Source organism: Astatotilapia calliptera, chromosome 5, assembly GCF_964374335.1.
Source record: "Astatotilapia calliptera chromosome 5, fAstCal68.1, whole genome shotgun sequence".
Taxonomy (NCBI): Eukaryota; Metazoa; Chordata; class Actinopteri; order Cichliformes; family Cichlidae; genus Astatotilapia; species Astatotilapia calliptera.
The window spans coordinates 10,643,390-10,665,750 of record NC_137426.1 but is presented as its reverse complement, the minus strand read 5'-3'; the positions used below and the strand labels follow the sequence as shown (position 1 = coordinate 10,665,750).

The 22,361-nt window shown below is 38.3% G+C and overlaps 1 protein-coding gene and 1 long non-coding RNA gene across 4 annotated transcripts; one reads left to right on the top strand and one right to left on the bottom strand.

Annotated features, from left to right (window-relative positions):
* Positions 1-5,632: 5,632 nt before the first annotated feature.
* On the bottom strand, positions 5,633-17,053 carry rem1 (RAS (RAD and GEM)-like GTP-binding 1). 3 transcript variants are annotated; one of them, XM_080301163.1, is made up of 7 exons: positions 16,526-16,666; positions 15,421-15,537; positions 12,593-12,630; positions 11,841-12,220; positions 8,623-8,705; positions 6,376-6,595; positions 5,633-6,270 (listed from the first exon to the last, which is right to left on the bottom strand). In XM_080301163.1, exons 4-7 carry the CDS (start codon positions 12,184-12,186, stop codon positions 5,993-5,995), a joined length of 927 nt encoding a protein of 308 aa, XP_080157289.1. In that variant the 5' UTR covers positions 12,187-12,220; positions 12,593-12,630; positions 15,421-15,537; positions 16,526-16,666; the 3' UTR covers positions 5,633-5,992. The 3 variants fall into 3 exon arrangements, with proteins under 3 accessions (XP_080157289.1, XP_080157288.1, XP_026022967.1); XM_080301162.1 differs by lacking the exon at positions 12,593-12,630 and having other exon boundaries at positions 16,526-17,053; XM_026167182.2 differs by lacking the exons at positions 12,593-12,630; positions 16,526-16,666 and having other exon boundaries at positions 15,421-15,689.
* LOC145428662 (uncharacterized) lies at positions 16,622-20,754 on the top strand. The gene is made up of 2 exons (XR_013908981.1): positions 16,622-16,786; positions 20,243-20,754. It is a non-coding gene; the product is annotated as an uncharacterized LOC145428662 (long non-coding RNA).
* Positions 20,755-22,361: the final 1,607 nt, after the last annotated feature.

The following is a 22,361-nucleotide window of genomic DNA, read 5'->3' as shown; positions in this document are numbered from 1 at the left end:
TCTTCTCACTGTTGAGGTCTGGGAAGCGCTTCTGCTTCCTTAAGGCCAAAACAGAGACAATGGAGCTTCTTCCCCCAGGCTATTCGGGCCCTGAACCAGGTGTAGGACTGGACTCTCCCACACACATCACATCACCACACGCACTCTGGTTTTTCTTCATGCACACTTCCTATAATTTACTGTAAATTTCTAAGTTAAATCTGTAAATTTTGTAAATACTGTAAAACCACTGTCATCTAATGGTCGGGCATTGGATTGCACAGCTACAAGCATTTCACCTCATGTCATACTGTGTATGGTTGTGTGTGTGACAAATAAAATTTGAATTTGAATTTTAAAACTTGTTTTATTAGTTTTAATCTTTTAACCTCTTAAGCCCCAACGCCCCCTGATACGGGGCAAAAGGCAGGAGATCAGTTAGGCTTGCGGCTTAAGAGGTTAACTTTATGTATCAAGCAAAAATTTAATTATATGCAACATTCTCTGACTTGAAGAAATTAGTTTAACATTTAAACCTATTTTCTGCACATTCCAGCACATAAAATAAAATATTTTTTTTGTGTTTACACTCAGTCTTTCAAATAGATGCAAGTAAAACACAGCAGAAAATAAATAAAATCAAAGACTAGCGGTCCTGTTGCTCTGTTTTCACCTGTAAAGCAGGAGTAGGGTAGGCGGAGGTTTACCCTGGTGCAGGTGTGCCACAGCGGTCAGTGGAAGAATCCGTGAGTTTCTCTGTGAATTTCCCATTACGTGGTAGCGCACTCGAAGCTTGTTTAGGGGGGCTTTTTTCGAAGTTTTCTTCCCAAGCACAACGGACGCTAATGTTTTTGTCACTTTTTATGGAATCTAACTCAAAGTAAGCTCAGTACTTCCACGCTTCAAACGCTGCATGCTCAAACTCTCTCCTCCACTCATTATATTATCCATTGTTGATCTGCACACAGCTGTTGTCACGAATGTCGCTCTCGCTTACGTCACTGTCATGAGACATTCTCGCAAAAAAATCACGGTTTTAGTAACGCAGTAACGCAGCGTTCCTACGGGAAAGTAACGGTAATCTAATTACCGTTTTTGCAATAGTAATCCCTTACTTTACTCGTTACTTGAAAAAAGTAATCGGATTACAGTAACGCTGCCCATCTCTGGTAGTGACCACTAAAGGGAGCAGCTGAAAAAAGTACATGCACACGTATTCTCTGAGTGAAAATCTTAAGCTTCAGGATACTCAAAGTGCTTAAGTTTTGGACAGTTTTTGTCTATTGTTGGTTCTGTACAATGTAAATGAGTGGGAATATTCGTCATATAGCCACGTGTTTCTCTACTACTCTGGAAGAATTTAGGAATAAAAACTGATGGCGCTAGATATAAGCATAATAAGTCACTTTAAAGTTTCTATTCATAACAGATTCGGGAGGGAGTTGAACTCACAGTTCAGTCTGGTCCTCCTCCACTGAGAGGATGTTTACACCTCATTGTGTGTGTGGTGTGTGTGTGTGTGTGTGTGGTGTGTGTGCGCCTGGGAGCATGAGTGTGTGTATGTGTCATCCGGGTTGAGCAGAGTCATGCATTCTTTCCATTACCCTCATCAAATCAATGTTCAACAGCCCTCCTCCATCTACTGTCCCTGTACAGCTGCAGTGTGCGAGTGAGTGTGTGTATTTGTGTAAATGTATGTCACTGGAATGCTTGATCAATAAACAGATAGGATATTTGATCAGGAAAAACTGGGACGACCGCCCTGTCGATGTGGGTTCCAGATAAACTGCTGTTGATGGAAAGCTGCTTGATGTTATTTCACAGCATGTCGGCTTCAATTCTGTGAATTTTTTAGTGACTGGTTCATTATTCTTACTTTTCTTTGAGCATCGCCAACAGTCTGTGATCTTTAGCTTTGAGAGAAATACCTCAGCAGTGACTCAATAGCATTTTACACCAGGATAAGCAGTAAAAACTCAAACTTGTGTTTAGTGCTAAATAGCAAAGTGCTACACATTCGTGATGTGCGGCATGATAAAAAGTTATGAATAATTAGTCCTCACCATATCTCACATACCTCATAGTACCATATTTTCGGTGCTGTCAGACTACAGGCTTTCTTCTGGTTTCTAGAGTTTATTAAAGAAGGAAGGACGCAGAACTTTCAGCTTTCACGCCCCTCGTCTGTGGAACCAGCTGTCAGGAAACAGACACCCTCTCTAATTTTAAGATCGACTCAAAGCTTTACTTTTTGATAAAGCTCATAGTTACCGATTAGGTGACCCTGAACCCATCCTTTAGTTATGCTGCCAAAGACAGTTTTTTCTTTTTGTAATAATGTTTTTTGAACACTACTTTTATTTTGCAGGATTTTAGCCAAAGGAAAATTTGAATAACAGTGTAGTATGTCTATGCTTCAGGACTTCATGTGATGCACTGATAACTTCTTTTCCCCTCTCCTCACCTCTTCTTTCTCTTGTTTTTCTTTCCCTTCACCCTCCAGCTGTTTGCTGCAGAGAACCCCCCCTCCCTGAGACGGTTATAGGGACTTTTCCTGTTAATAGGGAGTTTTTCCTTCCTACTATTGCAAAGTGCTCAGTCATAGGGTCTTTACCTTATGGTATAAAACAACCAGAGGTGACAGTTGTTGTGATTTGGTGCTGTATAAATAAAACTGAATTGACTTGAACTGATTCAATGAAAATTGCCTTTGGTGTGATAAAATGACCTACTCTAGTGCCATCCTTTTATTCTGGAACACCACAAGAGTAGCTTTGCATGAGTCACAGTTAAAAAATATAACTAAAACCTTCCTTTGAATGGCCAATATTTAGAAATATGACAATGTGTAGCAACCTAATTTTTAAGTTTTATTTTTTAAGCTTAAATCTTTTAGTAAATCTTACAGTAAAACCTGATTAAAGGAGTTGAATATATGTCGCTGAGACGGTGAAGTTCAGAGGTGTCAAACATATGGCCCTGTACGATAGACTTATATCCATCCTGCATGATAATTTCACATGTCAGTTATTAATGACCTGTCGGTATCTGGGAACCGAATCTTCAGCCCTGCTTTGAGTAGCAGAGATGCAGAAATGTGTGCATGTAGCACAGAGCCATGGCTCAGTGTCTGAGTGTTTAAATGAGTCTCACAGGCCTGAATGTGCGCTTGAAGCCATTTTTAATTCTTAATTTGCTTGATCTGCTGCTCACCACAAACAAGCACAACATTTTGGACTTTTAACTGTATTTTCATAAGTTTTCAGCTTTTCCTACTTATAAAAAACTTCCTAATGGTTATTCATACTATTCAAAGTAATTAAGCAATAAACAATTAACCTGTTGAACCCCAATCTCTGTACCTCTCTGAGGCGAGAGGGAGAACATCTGGTTTAACACGATATACTGCTGGATCTGTTATCTAAATATAGACATGTGTGGTATTGACAGAAATGTCAGAATATCAGCTAAAAGCTCACAAAACCATTTCAACAACCGCTGAACAGCTAAAACAGCAAACAATTAAAGTCCAAACAGATTCTACAAAAAGATGTAAACACAAAGTGCGAACCAACAGCAAAAGAAGACCACAACTACACTTCACGTTTGAAAAACATTGTAATGAATTACCTGAATTTGACCATGATAAAAAGTGCACTTCCTGCATAGCTCTCTGTTTGCTTTGAGACCAGTTTTCCATAAGAGATCTCTATTTCGTGCATTATTTGCTTGCTTATTACCACTCTACTGTTGTGTACAGTGATGTTGGCCACTGTTTTTTGTTTTTCCGCCTCCAAAAATGACCTCTGACAAAAGATTTTGCAATTCAATTTCAAGGAAATTTCAACTTTTACAAATTATGTCAAACCGCAAAATGCTTAGCTATTTGAATAATAAAACCTCTGTAACTTTGTGAAAAACAGAAAAATTTCTCTTGTTCACTTTTTACTGTAAAATTCATTTTTTATGAGTACAGTTAAAAAAAAGACGAAAAACAACAACAACAACAAACTGGACAGTCTGGGCAATTAGCTGCAGGAACTATTTCTGTAATTTTATTTTTTTTATTACAATGTAAGTCCAAAGAGTCAAGCTGACAGATGTTTTGATTTGTCACAGCAGGCTTTCATTTATCGTGTAGAAAAAGAGCCCAACTTATGATCAAAGTGGGCTGTATGTGGCCTGTAAAGTGTAAAGTGGTTTTAGAGTTTTTCAGGCCTTTGTCTATGTGTAGTAGCTGTGCACTGTCACCAGGGGGCAGTGTCAAAAATATGTGGGACAACTGATCCCTTAAATTAGCTCCTGAAGTAAAATATTGTTTTTGTCTTTGTTGTTGCTCTCTCCATTACAACCTGCTTTTCAACCAGTCAATATATATATTTTTTGGAGGCTTGCATGCAGGTACATCCGTGTTGGTTGCATATTCATAATCCTTCATGTCTGTCTTACTTGTGCTCACAACATTCATATTTTAACAGTGGAAACTGGGAGTTGCTGTAAGTACTGTGTGTTTCCAGCAGGTAGATGTTAGGTTCAATCCCATAAAAAGTCACCATCCCAAACACTCACCTGCTTTATGTCAACCATACAGAGATGTCAAGATGTGACTGTGTCGTCATGGCGACCTCTCAGTAAACAAACTCTTCTTCAATGGGCCACAGCTCACCAAGACAACAGTAAATATCCAGCAGGCCTGACAGTGTGTTTATGTGAAGTGAAACACAGATTTGATCCCTGGGTCTCCTGCAGAGAAAAGATTTTAACTGGAGGGAAAGAATAAATCGGATGAGAATATTTAACTAGTATATTTCAAAATAAATGAAACTGTACACTCTGAAAACAAATATGAAACTGCGTACACTGTGTGTGTGTGTCCTTTGCTTTTTCAAATTTAACCTGTAACCCAACAAAATGTTAGTTAATGTTAGTTTATGATGCGCCAGTGCTTGGCTTACGCTAGTTAACTGAAATTGCTAATGTTAGCAGCTTATATTAGATGAGAAAGCAGAAGAGCCAAATTCTGAACAAATTTCAGGTATTAAGAAGCAAATCTGGAGATTGGCGCTTAAAATGCCAATCATCCATCCACCATTCATGGTGGTTAGATGATTTTAAAAAATCCTTTTCAATTTTAGGGCTTAAAGTTGAGGTGTACCAACACAGGTAATATCTGGTATCTGTTTTCACACCACATCTTCTTATTCAAGTCTGTGAAATTGACTTCTTCACCATGTTTGCAGTGTTGGTGTCCTGTCGGAGGCTTTTAAATTTCCGGTAGAATTGATTGTTGTCTAATAAGACTACACCCTATTCAGTAGGGTGCTGTTGAGTTGGTGAGTGAAAACTCAAATCAGCAGGAATCTACATCTGTGCTATGATGCTACATGTCTTGTGGATTTAGCTTGTTAACTAAGCTGTCTAGCACTCCATTTTCTAACTATGGACATCACTGGTTTCAAAAACCAAGTGACAGTCTGAGTTGATGGCACAGTGGCCACATGCATCCTTTAAAAATAGACACAAAAAGCAGTTAGTAAATTCAAATAATTTTCAAAAAAGGAGTTAACTTGGAAACAAATATGGCATCATCATAAATAATAACATATCAATATCATGTTCTTTGTGAAAAATGTGATTTTGAGATTACAATTCCTTTAAGACTTAATTAAGACTTTATTCTGCACAGTGGGGAACTAAAAACAGTCAAAACCTCAGGAAAACAACACAAGCGACACATGATCCACACACACTGAACACACTATCACAATGAACATTGAACACTTAACTGTTTGGTATCTCAATATTTAAGTCATCTGCTGTTATAGTTCCACAAATGTTAACACCAGATGCTCAAACATGATCAACAGGATCATAGTAACTATGTTACTGTCTGATGTAGTTCACTGCTGAACTTGTCTGGCGCTGCGCGTTAGAATCACCGGAGACTCTAACGTCCTTATTATCACGACCAGAGAGAGCTCTAGTGAGTCAAAAAACTTGCTGGCGGACAAATTCACAGAACGGCCAAGTCGTGGCAGCTCTTGGACCGCACTTTCACTGCCATGCGCTGGTTGTTACGTGCCACCAGTCGGTCCAGGAAGCGCCGGGCCTTACAAGTGAGGCTCTCTTTCCGTTTATAAACGGAGCGCCTGCGTTGAATGGCCTCGGTGCTGTCTCGACGAAGGCGGATCTGTCGGACCACGCCCTCAAATAGCTCGGTCACGTTGTGCTGAAGCGACGCTGACGTCTCAATGAATTTGCAATCAAACACGACTGCACATGCTCGGCCCTCTGGGGATAAATGACACAGACATATTAATATAGTAGCAGGAATTCATTATTAGTACTTTTGTAGTTTTTATTTGTTTTTATGTACGTCTTGCACTTGCACTCCACCTTCCACAGCAACTTCTCTCGATCGGACTAAGTCACTCTTGTTTCCTACGAGGATGATGGGAAGGTTTTCGGCCTGGCGGGTACGTCGGAGCGTGATGCGGAGCTCAGCAGCAGAATCAAAGCTGGAGCGGTCGGTGACCGAGTAGACGATGACGTAAGCACTCCCCACCTTCAGACAGTCATTGTGAGAGGGGCCATCCTCCCCCTCCTGACAGGAAACCTAAACACAGAGAAGGTTGAACCCAGACTTTAAATCAGATGTTATCAGCTTCTTTGTGAATACTCACATAATGAATGCCTACTTCTTAAGCTGCTTGTGCTGGACAAAGTTGTCCAACTTTTTTAGTGACTTACACTGCACACATGTCTGTAGCTCCTGCACTGGTTTAACTCATAATCCTCTACGCATAACCAGAGAGCTATGCAAATGGCCACTATAAATTATACTGCTTTGCAGCTCAAGAATCTTTTTTTAATGGTACCAAGGTAGAAAGAACTTTATTGTACAGGCTTTTTAGTACATTTTAGGGCATTTGCAACATGTTTGTTAAATTTAGTCATGAAATTTGCTCCAACAGAACACTTTGTTCTGAATTTCACATTAATGTGAAAAAAACAAACTTACTGACACACGTGTTCATATTATTTGTATTTGTGCACACCTTGAGATGTTTACTTTTTGTGGTAGTTTTTTATCAACCATATCTTATTTCTTTTGGTAAAATTCATTTTGCTGTGTCAAAGCGACAAGTTTATGTTTTAGAGATCCTAAAATAAAACCTTAATCAACATAGGAAAAGTTTGTTTTTAAAAAAAATATTATCATCTCGACACAGTTCCCTACCATTGTTATTGTTTTTTTATGTGGCTGTGAAACCCAGAGATTCAAACACTGTAAATTTCCTGTCCTGCCCTACAGCCTTACTCTGTAACACACGGACACACCGTGGTTTTGAGTTCAGTTTAGTTTCAAACTGTCGCTTAGTTTCCACAATAATTTTTATTTTTTTAAATAAAGTGTAGTGTTTGTAGCATAGTGTTTGTCTGTGAGATTAAACGATTTAAGGAGTTCAGAGCGATCCAAAAAACAACCAAACAATGGAAACATTTGAAACACAGTAATACTGACATCCTCATCTTAATGAACAGATTCACAGAAGCTGGTTGTGCTACCAAATCTGACCCGACTGCAACTAAACACATTTCCTATACATTGCTGGTTTAGTTTGTTTTGTAGGTACACGATGCTATTTTAGTTAGTTTTTGCTTTTTATTTAATTCAGTTTTGTTAATCTCTTAGTTTTATTTTCAGTATTATATCTCTTTTCATTGTGCAGATAACTTGCAGCTGTATTTATCTTTGAATTTTGGAAATCACTGTACCATAATAAGGCTCAATAAGGGCTTTATGGGTATAGAAAATTGGGATGTCTCAGTTTTCTGCAGCTGAGCTAGTCCAAAACAGAGATCATATTGTTTGTCTCTCCACTTTTAACTGAGAGGTTAAAAGTATCTTTGACTACCCTTTTAATGAAATAGAGGTTAAAACCAATGGAAAAATCTTTTAGAAAAATGTGAAATTCAACAAACAAATCAATGCTGTGGTTAAAAACTTTCTTTCAGCTCAGAACATTCTCCATACTAAAATAATTTTTTTAAAACCACTAGATCTGCAAAGGGTTATGCATGCTTTTGTTACCTGTAGACTGGACTACTTTAATGCACTGTATACTAGAGTTAGTCAGTCACTCTTGCTGGTCTGCAATTAGTTCAAAATGCTGCAGCCAGATTAATTACTGGGACAAAAAAGAGAGATCACATTACTCCAGCGTTGGCAGCCTTGCACTGGCTCACTGTGCTCTACAGAATCCAGTGTAAAGTTGCACTATTTATATTTAAAACCTTAAATGGTCACGTGCAGCCATGCTGTATGTGGTAGACATGTTACGTCCCGATCATTAAGCCTACTTCCAGATCACTGGTGCCTTTGCTGTCATTTCAAGACTCTGTAACTGTCTTTAAATATGTTTTTTTTTCTCCATCTTTTAGAAACTGCTGATATCTGCAATTTTGGTTAGAGGATATGTTATTTTATGTAAACAGCATGAATGTATGTAGCATGATTTTTTTAGGCTCCTTATTGTTTTTTATGTAAAATCATTTTATTGAAAAGCACTTTTCAATGAGTGATATAAACCAAATGTACTTTCTAGTTTTAGTTACTATATTGATATTAACACACTGTACCAGTTTGTCGTTCTCCCAGTTGTCCATGACGATGAGCGTCGTTTCCTCTCCATCTACTGTCAGTGTCCTCTCATATGTGTCTTCTGTAACATACAATAAATACAAAAAAGACAGGTTTGAGAATTTGCTTTTGAGCTAAACGCTGTGATCGGCATGCTAACGCGCTCACATGTCGGTTTTTATTTTGTTTGGCATTTTAGCGTGTTTGCATGCTGACACTTGCTAATTGGCACTGAAAGTACCGAAGAGCAGCTGAGGCTAAAGGATATCAGCTCCTACAGGGCTGTGAAAAAGTATTTGCCCCTTTGTTGTTGTTGTTTTTTGCTCATTCATTATATTTAAATGTCTCACACCATGAAACTAATTTTAATATTAGACAAAATACAGTTTTTAAAGTACAAAGCTAAACCTATCCAGCCCTGTGTGAAAGTAATTGTCCTCCTTGATAATCAGATTTATCAGTGATTACAGTCAGACCTGTTGACTCAAGAAATTGCTTAAATAAAATCTGTTTAATGAAGTAAAGTAGGCTAAAAGATCAAAACCAACATACCATGCCACCATCAAAAGAAACTCAAGAACACCTGAGAAACAAAGTCCTTCATCTGTCGGTCTAGGAAGGCGTGAAGCCATTTCTAAAGCTTTGGGACTCTATCGATCTGTGGTGAGAGCTAACATCCACAAACGGAGAAACTTCATAGAAGTGACCGGCCTACCAAAATTACTCCAAGAGCAGATCAGCGACTTATCCAGGAGATGACAAAAGAACCCAGAACAACATCTAACAAACCGTAGGCCTCACTTGGCTCAGTTAAGGTCGGAGTTCATGATTCAAAAGTCAGAAAGAGACTAAAAGACATATATGGGAAAACTCTAAGGCAAAAACTACTGCTAATCATAGAGAACACACAGGCTTGTCTCACATCTTGATGGTCCTCGAGACTTTGGGAAAACATTCTCTGGACAAAAGTTGAGCATTTTGGCATAAAAATAACAGCATTTCATAAGAACATCATACCAACAGTCAGACAAATGTGAGGGTAGTGTGGTGTTCTGGGGATGCTTTGCTTCAGGACCTGGACAACTTACCGTAATTGATGGAACCATGAATTCTGCTCTCCATCAGAAATTCCTGAATGAGAATGTCTGGCCATCAAGCTTGCGCCCTGAGACTCAAGTGCAATTGAACAGGACAATGATCAAGAACACACCAGCAAGTGTGGCTTTGTCACAGTCCGGACTTTAATCAGATTGAGCTGCTCAGTCCACGCCGGAAAACCCTCTGCCCTCTTTGAAATTAATGCGTGTGAGCAGCAACACTGATCTATAAAACATAATCTATTGGTTGATATTGAATTAAAGGGCAATGCAGAGAATTGTGCATTTTCAGAAATGCTAGTATATAACCTCTCCTCAACTTCATTTTCATTGGATGCGTGAAAAACTGAGCTGTGTGTCTAGGGTGGACAGTTGTTGCATTTTGCACGTATACAAACATACTGAAGCAGCAGTAAAGAAAGCAAAGAGGAAAAAAATGCAGGCAAAAGTTAGATGTTCAATTATTATGTGTCAAGCTATGCTCAGAAATTAGGCTGTAGGTGAACAAGCTGGAGATTCTCCTGATGGTGTATTTTTTTCTTTTTATGTTTGAAGGGGGAAATAAACTCCCTTGGCTGTTTTTCTTTTTCTTACCAGTAACATTTAGTTTGTCCTCTTTGTCCTATTTGGAACATAAGGCTGCAGAAGCAGTACTGCTTCTTTATTGTGTATGGGTCGCACACACTATGCAACATGAAAGGTGGATAGTGTTACCCTAACATGAGCCTGAACCTGTCCCTCAGTCTCAGTGTTGACTGGACTATAGCGAGATCACCCAAATCTAGTCCAGAGATTTTAGTTTGAACCAAAGTGGAGCACTGACAGAAGCAGCTGAACATCTCTGTTAGCCCTAGAGCTATGACTAAAATAATAAACAACATGGTGGACCAAAAAGAGACAACAATAAGGTAAACCCTGACAGCACAACCCACATAAAAATGAAACAGAAAAAAGCCAAAATGTTAATGTTTCAAAATGTTCTGTATGTTTCGTTGGAATAATACTCTGTAATGTCTGTGCTATGAATTACTCAGAAAAGAAGCCTTTTTGCATTCATCTCTCTGAAAATCAAACAATTACGCACAAATTATATGGATGTTGGAGGCAAATAAAAGATCACTTTGAAAAGATAAAAAAAGGCCAATCAGTGATTAACCAACAACAAAAAACAAAAGTAACAAAACAAAACATGGATGTATGACCATTCGCATCACGTCAGACTATCACCTGATCGATGCAGCTTATCAATTATGGCCTGAGGCCAGTCAACACGTGACAGATGATCAATCTCAGGCCAGCCAAGGTTGATCTCACAACAAAGTCAGAGACAGAAAGTGTGTGCTGATCCACCGTGCACTGAGTCTGAGTGTGAAAGATTATGAAAGCATGGTTAAAAATTGTCTGTGGTTAAGGAATCCTTTTGGCTAATTTCTATTTATACAGAGTCAGTTGTCAGTTAACATATCTGTGGCTTGTGCTAAAGCTTTGCAGCCACCATGAAAAGAAACTCAAGAACAGCAGAGAAACAAAGTCCTTCATCTGTCGGTCTAGGAAGGCGTAAAGCCATTTCTAAAGCTTTGGGACTCTATCGATCTGTGGTGAGAGCTAACATCCACAAACGGAGAAACTTCCTAGGAGTGACTGGCCTAACATATCTGTGGCTTGTGCTAAAACTTTGCAGCATTTTTGATTTGACATTATGGTATTGCGCAGCAAAGGGTAACATACATCTCCATTTGTTCTTATGGGGCTGAGTTAACATCATGAAGTTAGTCTGGGATCATATGAAGACAATGAAAACAAAGAGACTGCTTGAATCCTCTGACAAGTTCTCCAAGAAGACTAGAGGAACCCTACCTGTAAAATACCCTGAATATGTGCACTGAACTGAAATAGTTTATTTTTTTACAATATTGAACAGAAAGAACATCTTTCAAGGTGTTAAGTCCATCATTTTTCGGGAAACTTTAACCCTGTCAACTAAATTAAACAACACCTATACTACTACTACTACTAATAATAATTAACTATCTTAACTAACTAAAAACTATGAGTAAGTGTGACGATTTAGATGTAATGACCACCAGGCACTTAAAAAACAAGCACTCATAATGTCCCACCTCCAGGTTGTTCATCCTTGTCTGTTATCCCGGCAAAGATTCCTGCGAGGCTAGTCTTTCCGACTCCATGATCACCAAGCAACACTACTCTGTAAACACAGTCCGAATCACTCTGTGAGTCATCATCAGAGTCTGAACTCCACTGGGCACGGTAATGGAGGGACTTGTCTCCAGGGTGGTAGGACGCTGACTGTCCCAGAGGGGGGTGGTTGCGCTGGGGACGGGGCTGCTCTGGGTTGGGTTGGGTGCTGCTGGGGATCCAAGGCGGTTGCTGGTAAAGGGGATGAACTGGAGTGCTGCCTCGCCTTTGGAGGGGCTCCTTCTCTCTCTGGGTGTTGAGGGTCATGTTCCTACGGTAAAGGCATTAGGACAGGATGGGCCTGAGGGAGGAAATAAGACTGTTAATGGTTCAGAGGAAAATCTGGTCCAAAAAGGTCCTTGCAAACTTTTTCAGAGAGGCAATTTGTTGTCTTTCCCAAATAACCACCTCTGTTTTTGCCACAGTGATGTAGAAATGCGCTCTGTTTTTAGGTTTACACCAGAGAAGGTGGAGAAACACAGCAAGACCTTCATTTGTTTGCTAAAAGCGTAGTCTATTTTTGTGGCATAATGTTAACTACTCTACACTATAAAATGCATAATAAAGCACCAGAGATTTCCTTGTTAAAAAAAAAGGTTAAATAAATAACAGTATTTCAAAAGGAGAGCGTGACTGTGTTCTCCGGATTTCCTGCCTGGTTTTATAGACTGACCTCCACAAGTGTATCCAGAGGGATTGTGGCAGTGACAGCTGGGGAAGTTATGGTGGTCAGGATATATTGTAGAGAGGAAAAAAAGTTTATTTAGTTAATCTGAATTCTCAGAGCTCAGCTGTATTATTGGATTATATGGTGACAAAACGCAGAAACAATATATACAAATTCATCTTTAACTTCATTCATCTTTAATTTCACTGATCGTAGGTTTTAGCAGTAGTGCTTCAGTCTTTAATGAAGATACTATAGACCAGCAGTCCCCAACCTCTTTTGCGCCACGGACCGGTTTATGCCCGACAATATTTTCACGGACCGGCCTTTAAAGTGTCGCGGATAAATACAACAAAATAAAACTAGTACCGGTACCGAAAAAAAGAAAATGTATTCATAACACACGTGAAAAGACCAAGGAAAACGGAGTAAACGATAAAAAACGCTAACAAAATAACGCTGAAAACCGGTAAAAACCCTGAAAACTATACATTTCACACCTGAGCCTCAACTCTCGCGGCCCGGTACCAAACGACTCACGGACCGGTACCGGTCCGAGGCCCGGGGGTTGGGGACCGCTGCTATAGACTACACTTAGACAGTTTATTAGATACACCTAGTACCAGATTGAACTTCCATTTTTGCCTACCTAGGTAGGCTGTGCTGTTTTAACAATGCTCGGTACTAAGAGGCCTAAGTGTGCAAAGAAAAACGCCCCTTATACCATCACAACCCTACTACCACCAGCATAAACTGGTAATACAAAGCAGTATGGATGTATGGTTTTTATATTGTTTACGCCAAATTCATCCAAAAGTCGTAGCAGAAACCCTGATTCACCGGACAGGAAAATGTTATTCCAGTCTTTTACTCTACAACTTTGGTGAACGTGTGCAAATTTTAGCCTCCATTTCCTCTTCTTAGCTGACAGGTGTGGCACTTGGTGTGGTCTTGTGTTTTTACAACTCATCTGCTTCAAGATTCAACGGGATGCAAATTTGCATATCATTATAACCAGTGTTTATTTGAGTTGTTTCTCCTCTGACCTCAGACATTAACAAGGTATTTTTGTCCAGAGACCCACAGCTCACTGCATAGTTTCTGTTTTTCAGACCATTCAATCCCTGTAGATAAGTAGTCTCCAAAATACTCAAACTAGCCAATCTGGCACCAACAACCATGCTGCATTAAAGGCACTTAAATGACCTTTCTTCTGATGTTGACTGCTATGTGATTGGCTGATTAGATATTTGAGTGGGTGAAAAGTTGTACCTAATACAATGGACAGTGAATGCATAGAAAGAGCCTACAGATCAGAAAGGTGATGCCAATTCATGAAAACTTCATATCTGGATTTTTTTTTTAATGGCCAGCAGTCACCACTGCTTTGATTTTAAAAAATAAATCTGATTGTATGCTGTATAAAGTGCAGGAGAAAATTAGTTTGCAGCTTACAACATGTGATGATGACAATTTACTTTAAATTAGCCACTGAGCTAATTTAAAGTCTAATTTATGGCAACATGATTTTCATTCAGTAAGTTTTCAAAAGTACTTCGTTCGTTCTCAGTGACGTCCACCCCTCACCCGTGACATGTGGTTTAAAAAAACCTATGATCATGACGGCCCAAAAGCTCACCTTGTTGCTTAAAAATAGGTGTCCACAAATTAGTGAGTGACTTTATAGTGACTATGTCCATCATTTATATACAGGCTATATGTCTGCGTGCAGGTAAATTAAAAGCTGAAAGTACAGTTGATTATTTTTAGGGATTATTAAAAGATTGCAAGGCCATAGAAGGACTCAAAATGTGATAACTTTGCTGTGGACAGATAGCTGCCGAGCTAACCTTAAATAGTGTTTGTTTTAAAGTAGTTTTTTTTTTGTTTTTTTTTTTAATAAATGCATTTTTGAAGTGGTGTCTGAGTGACCTCACTCACTGATTTATGTACAGGAGAAAGCACTTTGCTAGGGAACAACACAACAAATAACATGCCCTTGCCAATTAAGAAATTTGTGAACAATTTATACAGTGATTGCAGTTTCAGACAAAATTTACACCTTCATTACATTTCCATGTATTCTGTGGTATCACGTATCACTATCATACACAACACTTCATGCATTTCATTCAGTCATGTCATTCTTTGTTAAAAATGAGTTAAAGAAACCCAAAACTTTGTTTAATTTGATTTCTCTGTGAAAACAAATGCATTGAGACAATTAATACTATTATAACAAACATCACAGATGGGAATCAAAATTACAAACCTAAAAACATATAAACTCAAGAAAGCTTCTGGAAAATGTCAAACTTAGGTCTCAATTCCAAAATCTAGCTAGAGATCAAAGAAGGAACCAAAAGCGACTTCTCCTATGCACCAGAGAGCAGAGACACACAAAAACCCTCCTATAATGAATAATTAACACATTTGAAGGTGCCAAGTACAACAGTTAGTGGTGGTGAAGGCCGGGCAGACCAGGTGAAAGCTGTTGGTTGCAATTAAAAAGTTACAGCATCACCAGTCCCACAAAACGGATAAACTTGAAGCTAAGGATGAGCAGTAACAAATCGCTCATGTAATACATACAATATACAGACCAAATAACTGTACTTGACTAGTTAATAAGAGGTGATGAACAACATTATTTGGTTTTACTTAAAGCAAACCAAACAAACTGAAAGAATGAGAACTATTTCAAACATGATTTTAGCTCTGAAAGTGAAGTTTTTTTGAATGAAATATCTAAAACTCGTTTATTATATGACTAATAGCTAAAAACAGGACAAAACACACAGCATGTCTATAGATAGATAGATAGAGAGACTTACCATATACACTCCATGCACAGCTGCTTCCGTCCAGCTTCAGTAAACAACAGAACTGAACTGAACCCTGTCTCTCTGACTCTGTCAGTGTAACAGTACCCTGGTGCCACAGTAACCCGCCTAGAAAAAAAAAGTTCCACAACAGCGTTAAAAATTCAGCAGTGGAATCACGGTTATCTACCTCCTCCAGTGTGTGTGTATGTGTGTGTGTCTCAGAGTGACAGCAGAGGAGAAACAGATATCTGAGGAGGGAGTGTGTGTGTGTGTGTGTGCGTTTGAGAGAGAGAGTTTTATCAGTGTGGAGGGCAGGCGGTTTAGGAAAACATTTTGGTCACTTCCTGTTTGACCTAAAAGACACAGTCTGGAGTAACAAAACAGCTCAGTTGGAATAGTCTAGTTTACAATTGATATGACAACTTTTTTTAAAATTCTGGTTACATAGAAATAAAAGATACAGACAATACTTGCTCTAATTTTCTCTCATATGTTATAATGGTGGACACTTATATTAAACATGTTTAATCCTATGATTGAAATAATAATTTAAGGATGCTAAGGAGACCAAATATCAGGCTTATTTTTAGTCTGCTTAGGTTTAGATAAAACAGACTTACAAAGTGCTTTGAGTGGTCAAATTGAGTAGAAAGGTGCTATGTAAGTACCAGTCCATTTACCAGTTTATTAATGGCAATTTATCAGCTCCCTAACTACTGAAGATATAATTTTACTGCCTTTCTAAGGAATGAAAACAGCTGATTTTTAGGTTAGCAGAGAAATATTTCAGCTCTGAGGCTATTTTTTTCCCCAGTTAATACAGGTAAAACCACATGTTGTTGTGGCATTGTTTAGTGTTTGCGTGATAAAATGTTGATGTCACAGCTGAAGAATTTCGTCACGTGTAGTTTGAGGCAAGACAAGTTGCATGTATTGACCAAATACAGGAAGTTCATTCACAGTAGGAGCACAAACTGTTAAATATGTTTTGAGACACCACCCTGTCGACGTGCTAACACTAAGTATAAGTTGTAGTTTGCTCCATTGGGGTAATTTCATAATGGAAATATCCAAATTGACATGGAGGGGACAAAAATAACACATTATTACCTACCAGTTGATGAAGTCGCCAGTTTTGTATGGATTAGTAGCTAGTAGTCCTGGTGAGTTAAAATGATGAATTAAGACTTAAGGATATCTCTGCCTTTCGCAGATGACGTGGTTCTGTTGGCTTCATTGGGTAATGGCCTCCAGCTCGCACTGGAACAGTTCACAGCCGAGGTCAGAGACGCGTTCCTGCCCCAAGTGGAGGAGTTTAAGTATCTCTTGTTCCCGAGTGACAGGAGAAGGGAGCAGGAGATCGACAGATGGATTGGTGAGAAAAGTACTTAAAGACGTTCGGGTTTCTAGGACCTGACGTTAGCTGGCACGACGTTAGCTTATATTTATGTTGTTGTTTAGCTAGTTCTTGTTAGCTGTCTGGAGATGGGAGGGTCGCATGTCTGATCTGAAATGATAACCAGACCCAACGATATTAAGAGTAAATAAGCAAGTTCATCTAGGATTTCTCATGTTAGAACCCTTACTAGTTCAGGAAGAAGTTGAAATGGAGTAGTAGCGGAGGATGCAGATGAACAAGATCAAAAGGAAAACACTAAACACCACACTACAAAACTTCTGTACAAACAGACCAGAGGAGTCGCCCCCTGCTGGTCAGTGGGAAACGAGCAGGTTTAAGGCATTCAGTGAAGGCTTAATTCAGATCCAGAAGTTAGAGTAGGCTAATAACAATTGTCCTGCTTTTTGCTTACATTTTATTTGAATAACCCAAAGTTCCTAGAAAAAGTTATTCATGATTTTGTTACTTCCTGTCTGGACTACTGTAATTCCCTGTGCTTTGGTATTGAACAGTCATCTTTACGCTGCTTGCAGTTGGTCCAGAATACAGGATGCCGTTATACGATCTTCCATGTAGAAATGAAAGAATCATTTTAAAAATGTGAAGCTTTAATAGCATGCCAAAGTTGGGATAAATCATATTCAAATTAAGTATTCAACATGAATATTTTCATATTCATTATTCTTAACTTTTTATACCTCTGGTAGAAATGGATTCCCACAGTTTACACATGAGCTGAGATGGAAAATTCACTTCCTCTGTGTCAGTGTGAGTGTTCTGACTGAAACTCAACACATCGCAGATGTTTAGCTTTTGTCCACCCCCTCAGGTTAAGAGTTTGAATATAAAAGGAGGAGTTTCTCTGTGCATTCCCATTTGTTTGAAATGTCGTTTCCTAAACAGCACAGTCTGGCACAGTTGATTCATAACTTTATCAGTCAGCTAGTCCATATCTAATCGATTTCTGATTTGAGACCAAAACAACTCTACCTTTCTACCCCCTCTTTTTGATTTTGCCATCCGCTGAGAACTGCATCTGGCTTTAATCAGGTGTAGACAGCTCATAGAAGACTCATGCCATCATTAGTTTTATGAGCTGGTTGAAAGCTTTCAGTGTTTCCACTTGTTTTAAAAACAAAAAGCCTTTAAAGGGCTTTAAAAAACAAATTTAATTTGCAGGCTTTTATCAAAATAATAGACTTGCTTTATACAGTACAACCTTTCCTTATGTTGTGGCTATTAACCTTCTCCTTTTAAAAGGAAAATTTACCAACAATCAACAAATAAACACTAAAAATCTAACAGTTCAGACTAAAAACAGCAGGATATCAATTAACCTGTTGTGCAGATTCTATGGATGTACACAACAAAGCAGAGTACCCCAATGACGAAGTGCCCCATTTTGAAGTCAATGGCCAGACTTAGTCACATCAGACCATGTACAAAATTCCAGTCCAGAGAGGTCGATTGAATCCACCACCAGTTGCCAGATTTAATTAAATCCCTCAATATTGTCCTCTAAGGTGAATGTCAGTTTTTCCAGGGGAAGAATTCTCAGAATCTTGTAATACAAATCGTCCATTATGGGTACATACCGGGAGGTCCAGTATTGAATCACCAGTCTAGCTATGTAAAAAAAATTACTATAACATTAAACAAACATTATTTTTAGCCACATCGAATGACAGTATACAGTGGATGGAGGGCATGTGCAAACTGCACCATGTCAATATGTTTTTTAAACTTTTTTTCAGAAGCTTTAGATCTTTGAACAATCCTAAAAAAAATATGCATGTTCTAGATTTTATTACACTTCATACAGAGGGTTTGTGTGCTGAGACTGCCCCACAGCAGTGATATGCCGTGCAGTCTGGATTATTTTAAACTGGGTTTCCCAGCCATCATTACTGTTAAGCATGGTCCGGGAATTTGTTATATGGCAGATCTCCATGCCTGATCATCAGTCATGTGTCTCATGTCCTTCTGCCACTGATTTGTGATATGTAAATAGAAAGTTTGCATGACATAAATCTGTCTCATAGAGGCTGAGATATGATTTCCTATAAGCACAATGTTAAATGCTTTTTAAGTTTATGCTTATATTGAGATGAAACGGAATCTAGCGTCAACATCGTCACACTTGATAATGCTCATGAAAATATGGAAATAAAGACGTGGCATAAAAAAATAGGAAAATACGTGCTATCTTGTCAAAATGTTTACTTAACTAAGACACTTCTTTGTCATTTAAAACTCTGTTTCAGTTTCAAAGTTACAGAAAAATAATCCACTAAAGTTCCAAGAGTTACTGGGAACTCTTAAAGAAGAGCTACTAGCTGTAAAAGCAAATAAAGTACATCTATCACAACCTAAAAAAGAGATAAAACTATTTAGTAGGAAATGAAGTTTATGTTAGAACAAACATACGGTTCATTTTATCACCCTGATTTTTAAGCTCTTATGAGAGCTCGATTTGCACTCCTTTACTGAAAATCTGTAGAGGGCGACAGGCCTGCACTGCAAGGTTTAGAGGTTTAGTGGACAGCCGATTCATATCAATTTGTCTCTTTTATTTGCAGAATGTGAAAAAAACCAAACATTTACCGTAAATGGTAACATACATTAAGGACATTATCATACCTGTAATATACAACTCACTCTATTACACACAGTTTTTTTTATGGCATTTTCTTGTCTTAAGTTTCTTATTTTACTTTGTGTATTTTGGTTTTTGTATTTTTTATTTCTATGTTTCTACAATTTTCTTCATATTGGAGCTGACAATAAAGCTAACTTTAATTTCTTTCCTTTTGTAAAAATCTAATCCAAATGTCAAATAACAGTTACTGCCCAGTGATCCTAACCTTATACTTTGAAATCATCCTATGTGAGACATTTTGTAAACCTTAAAGTAATCATCAAACATTTCCGGGAGACAAAGTGAAACATGTTGAATGTTTTTCTGCTTTCATTTGTAAGTTTAAAGCTGCGTTTTGTTTATCATATTGAATTGTTTGGCTAAATTCCTTTCCTTTGGTTAACGAAAATTCCAGATAGAGTCTGTATACATGTAGATTAGTTCCACTAAACAAGCTGTACATATGTTTCACTGACAGTAGTATGAGTATTAGTAGTAAGTCAGATATTGAGTTCTGCTGCCACCACATGGTCAGAGGAAGTCAAGCAGCGGAGAGTTTTTAAATATGTTTCTTCAGTTGCACAGTGAAAATCAAATTATAGTAAATATAGCAAAAAGAAAAACTAAAAACTATTCTCGGCTTGTACCAGGGTGGCCAGTCTCTAGCGGGGTCGACTGCCTGTTGCTTCTAGTCCTCTGGGACTCTGAAGCTTTGTCCAAGTGTGGCCCATCTGGGGCGTCCTTGCTTCTCCTGCTAGGATGGACATGCTGTATGCTTGTTTTTTTTCTTACAGGTGCAGCAGTTGGTGATACACTCTACATGTCTATTTGTATTTGTGCTCTGTCCATTTATTATATTTTTCCCCATTTTCTCCCCCCTTTCCTTTTTCTTACCTGCCTGTCCTGTCTCAAACATTGTCATACTATGCCACATATAATGTAATTACTGAAATAACAATTTCCAGCTGTCTTTTTGTGACCTCAAGCTGAAGCGCACTTGGGTTCTGTGAGATTATAATATTATTTTATGCCATGTTAGACCCCTAATTAAAGATTGAATTATTATGTAGTTTGAGTTTGCATTATTCTCCTGAATTAGAAGGTGATAACTATTACATTTGTTAAACTGTATTACATTAGACTGCTGATTTATTGTGAATGAATGATATTGTTTTATGATGCATTATACTGCTGAGTTATAAGAAATACTGTTTGATCAATGCTCCACCATTTTGAGATCTGATGCTGTCTGCGTACGGTGTCCATCTCCCACGAGTGTGATCATTAAAATCATCGTTTGACTCAACCCGGCCGGACCAGTGTTGTTATTTTGGTTTTTCCTCTTGTATCCATCCCCAATATTTGAATCCGTAACAGTTCTGCAGTAGGACAATGATCCAAAACTCTCCAGCAAGTCCACCTTTGAATGGCTCAAGAAAAACAAAATGAAGACTTTGGAGTGGCCTAGTCAAAGTCCTGAAATGAATCTGCTTGAGGTGCTGTGGCATGACCTTAAAAAGTCAGTTCATGCTCGAATACTCTCCAGTGTGGCTGAATTACAACAATTCTGCAAAGATGAGTGGGCCCAAAATTCCTCCACAGTGCTGTAAAACACTCATTGCCAGTAATGCTTGATTGCAGCTGTTGCTGCTAAGGGTGACCAAACTTGTTATTAGGTTTAGGGGGCAATTTATATTGCCTCCCTGGAGCTTAGATTCTCTTTATTATTTGACTTTGTTATATTTATTTGGAGCAAACAATTTAAAAATAGTTGTATTCTTCTATAAGCATCTTAAAGTATGACACCTATCCTGTACTTGCTCATCTCACATCAAATTTGTACATAGACCAACTTGTAAATATAAAAAACAGATTGTAAATAATCTTCCAAACCCTTAAACATCTCTGAGTCTGCAGCTGGGAGAATAAAAACTAAAACTGTCAGAAGGTGGCTATGCTGACAAACTCCTTTATTAAACTGTGGGGCAGTATTATTTAAGCTTCAGTGTTTAAATGGGTCTGTCACCTTAGAAAGAAACAGTAACATAGAGAGCGTAGTGGCTAATTAAGCTGAATTTAAATTGTTATCACTTTGTGTGCTAAATCACCAGATTAATGATTTTCTGCAGCATTCATCACATTGTCTGTGGAGGTTCTCAGTCATCCAGGTCAGAGTAATCTAAGGAGCTTGGAACGAAAAGCAACTGGAAGTTTCTTGAGAGGTTTCTGTGTTACACAGTTTCTGTGTAGGAGAAGTCATCTGTTCCAGAAAATGCCCCTTCTAAATGATCAGACACTGCAACACCGCCCCTTTCATGAGAATATGCAGGAAAAACCCTGGGTTGCCTTGGCAAGCTGATAATAGTTTCATGTGACTGCTTATAGCGATTGCCAGTGTTAATGCCAGTTGATACAGATAATGGAAATATACCCTTGGTATGTTGAACTTGCTTTGTAGTTCAGGGCCCAGAGTTACAAAATCCATAAACTGAAATGGCAAAAAAAATCCAGATAATTCCATGTCAGCAAACACAAAACGATGATAACAGATAATTAAAAACACAAGACGACTGACTAATAAAGTAAAACAGGAAGTAAGCAACGAAAACTAAGCAGAGAATCACAGATGTAAAAGTAAACTTAACATGGGGAAGAGACAGAACAAGAAAACTCAGTGTGTCCGAAACCCAGGACAACATTTCCATGCTGCGTTCATGCTTCAGATACATTCACACACATTGATTTACAAGTGATAATGATCTCATCATTATTGTATTTAAAATGCATTAATGTATTTTAGTCACACTTTAGTTTTTATTGTATTCTTTTTAGATTATGATTTAGTGTGCTAGGTTACGCTTAACGTTTTGGCTGCTGTAACACAGAAATTTACCAACTTTATTTATCCCAAAA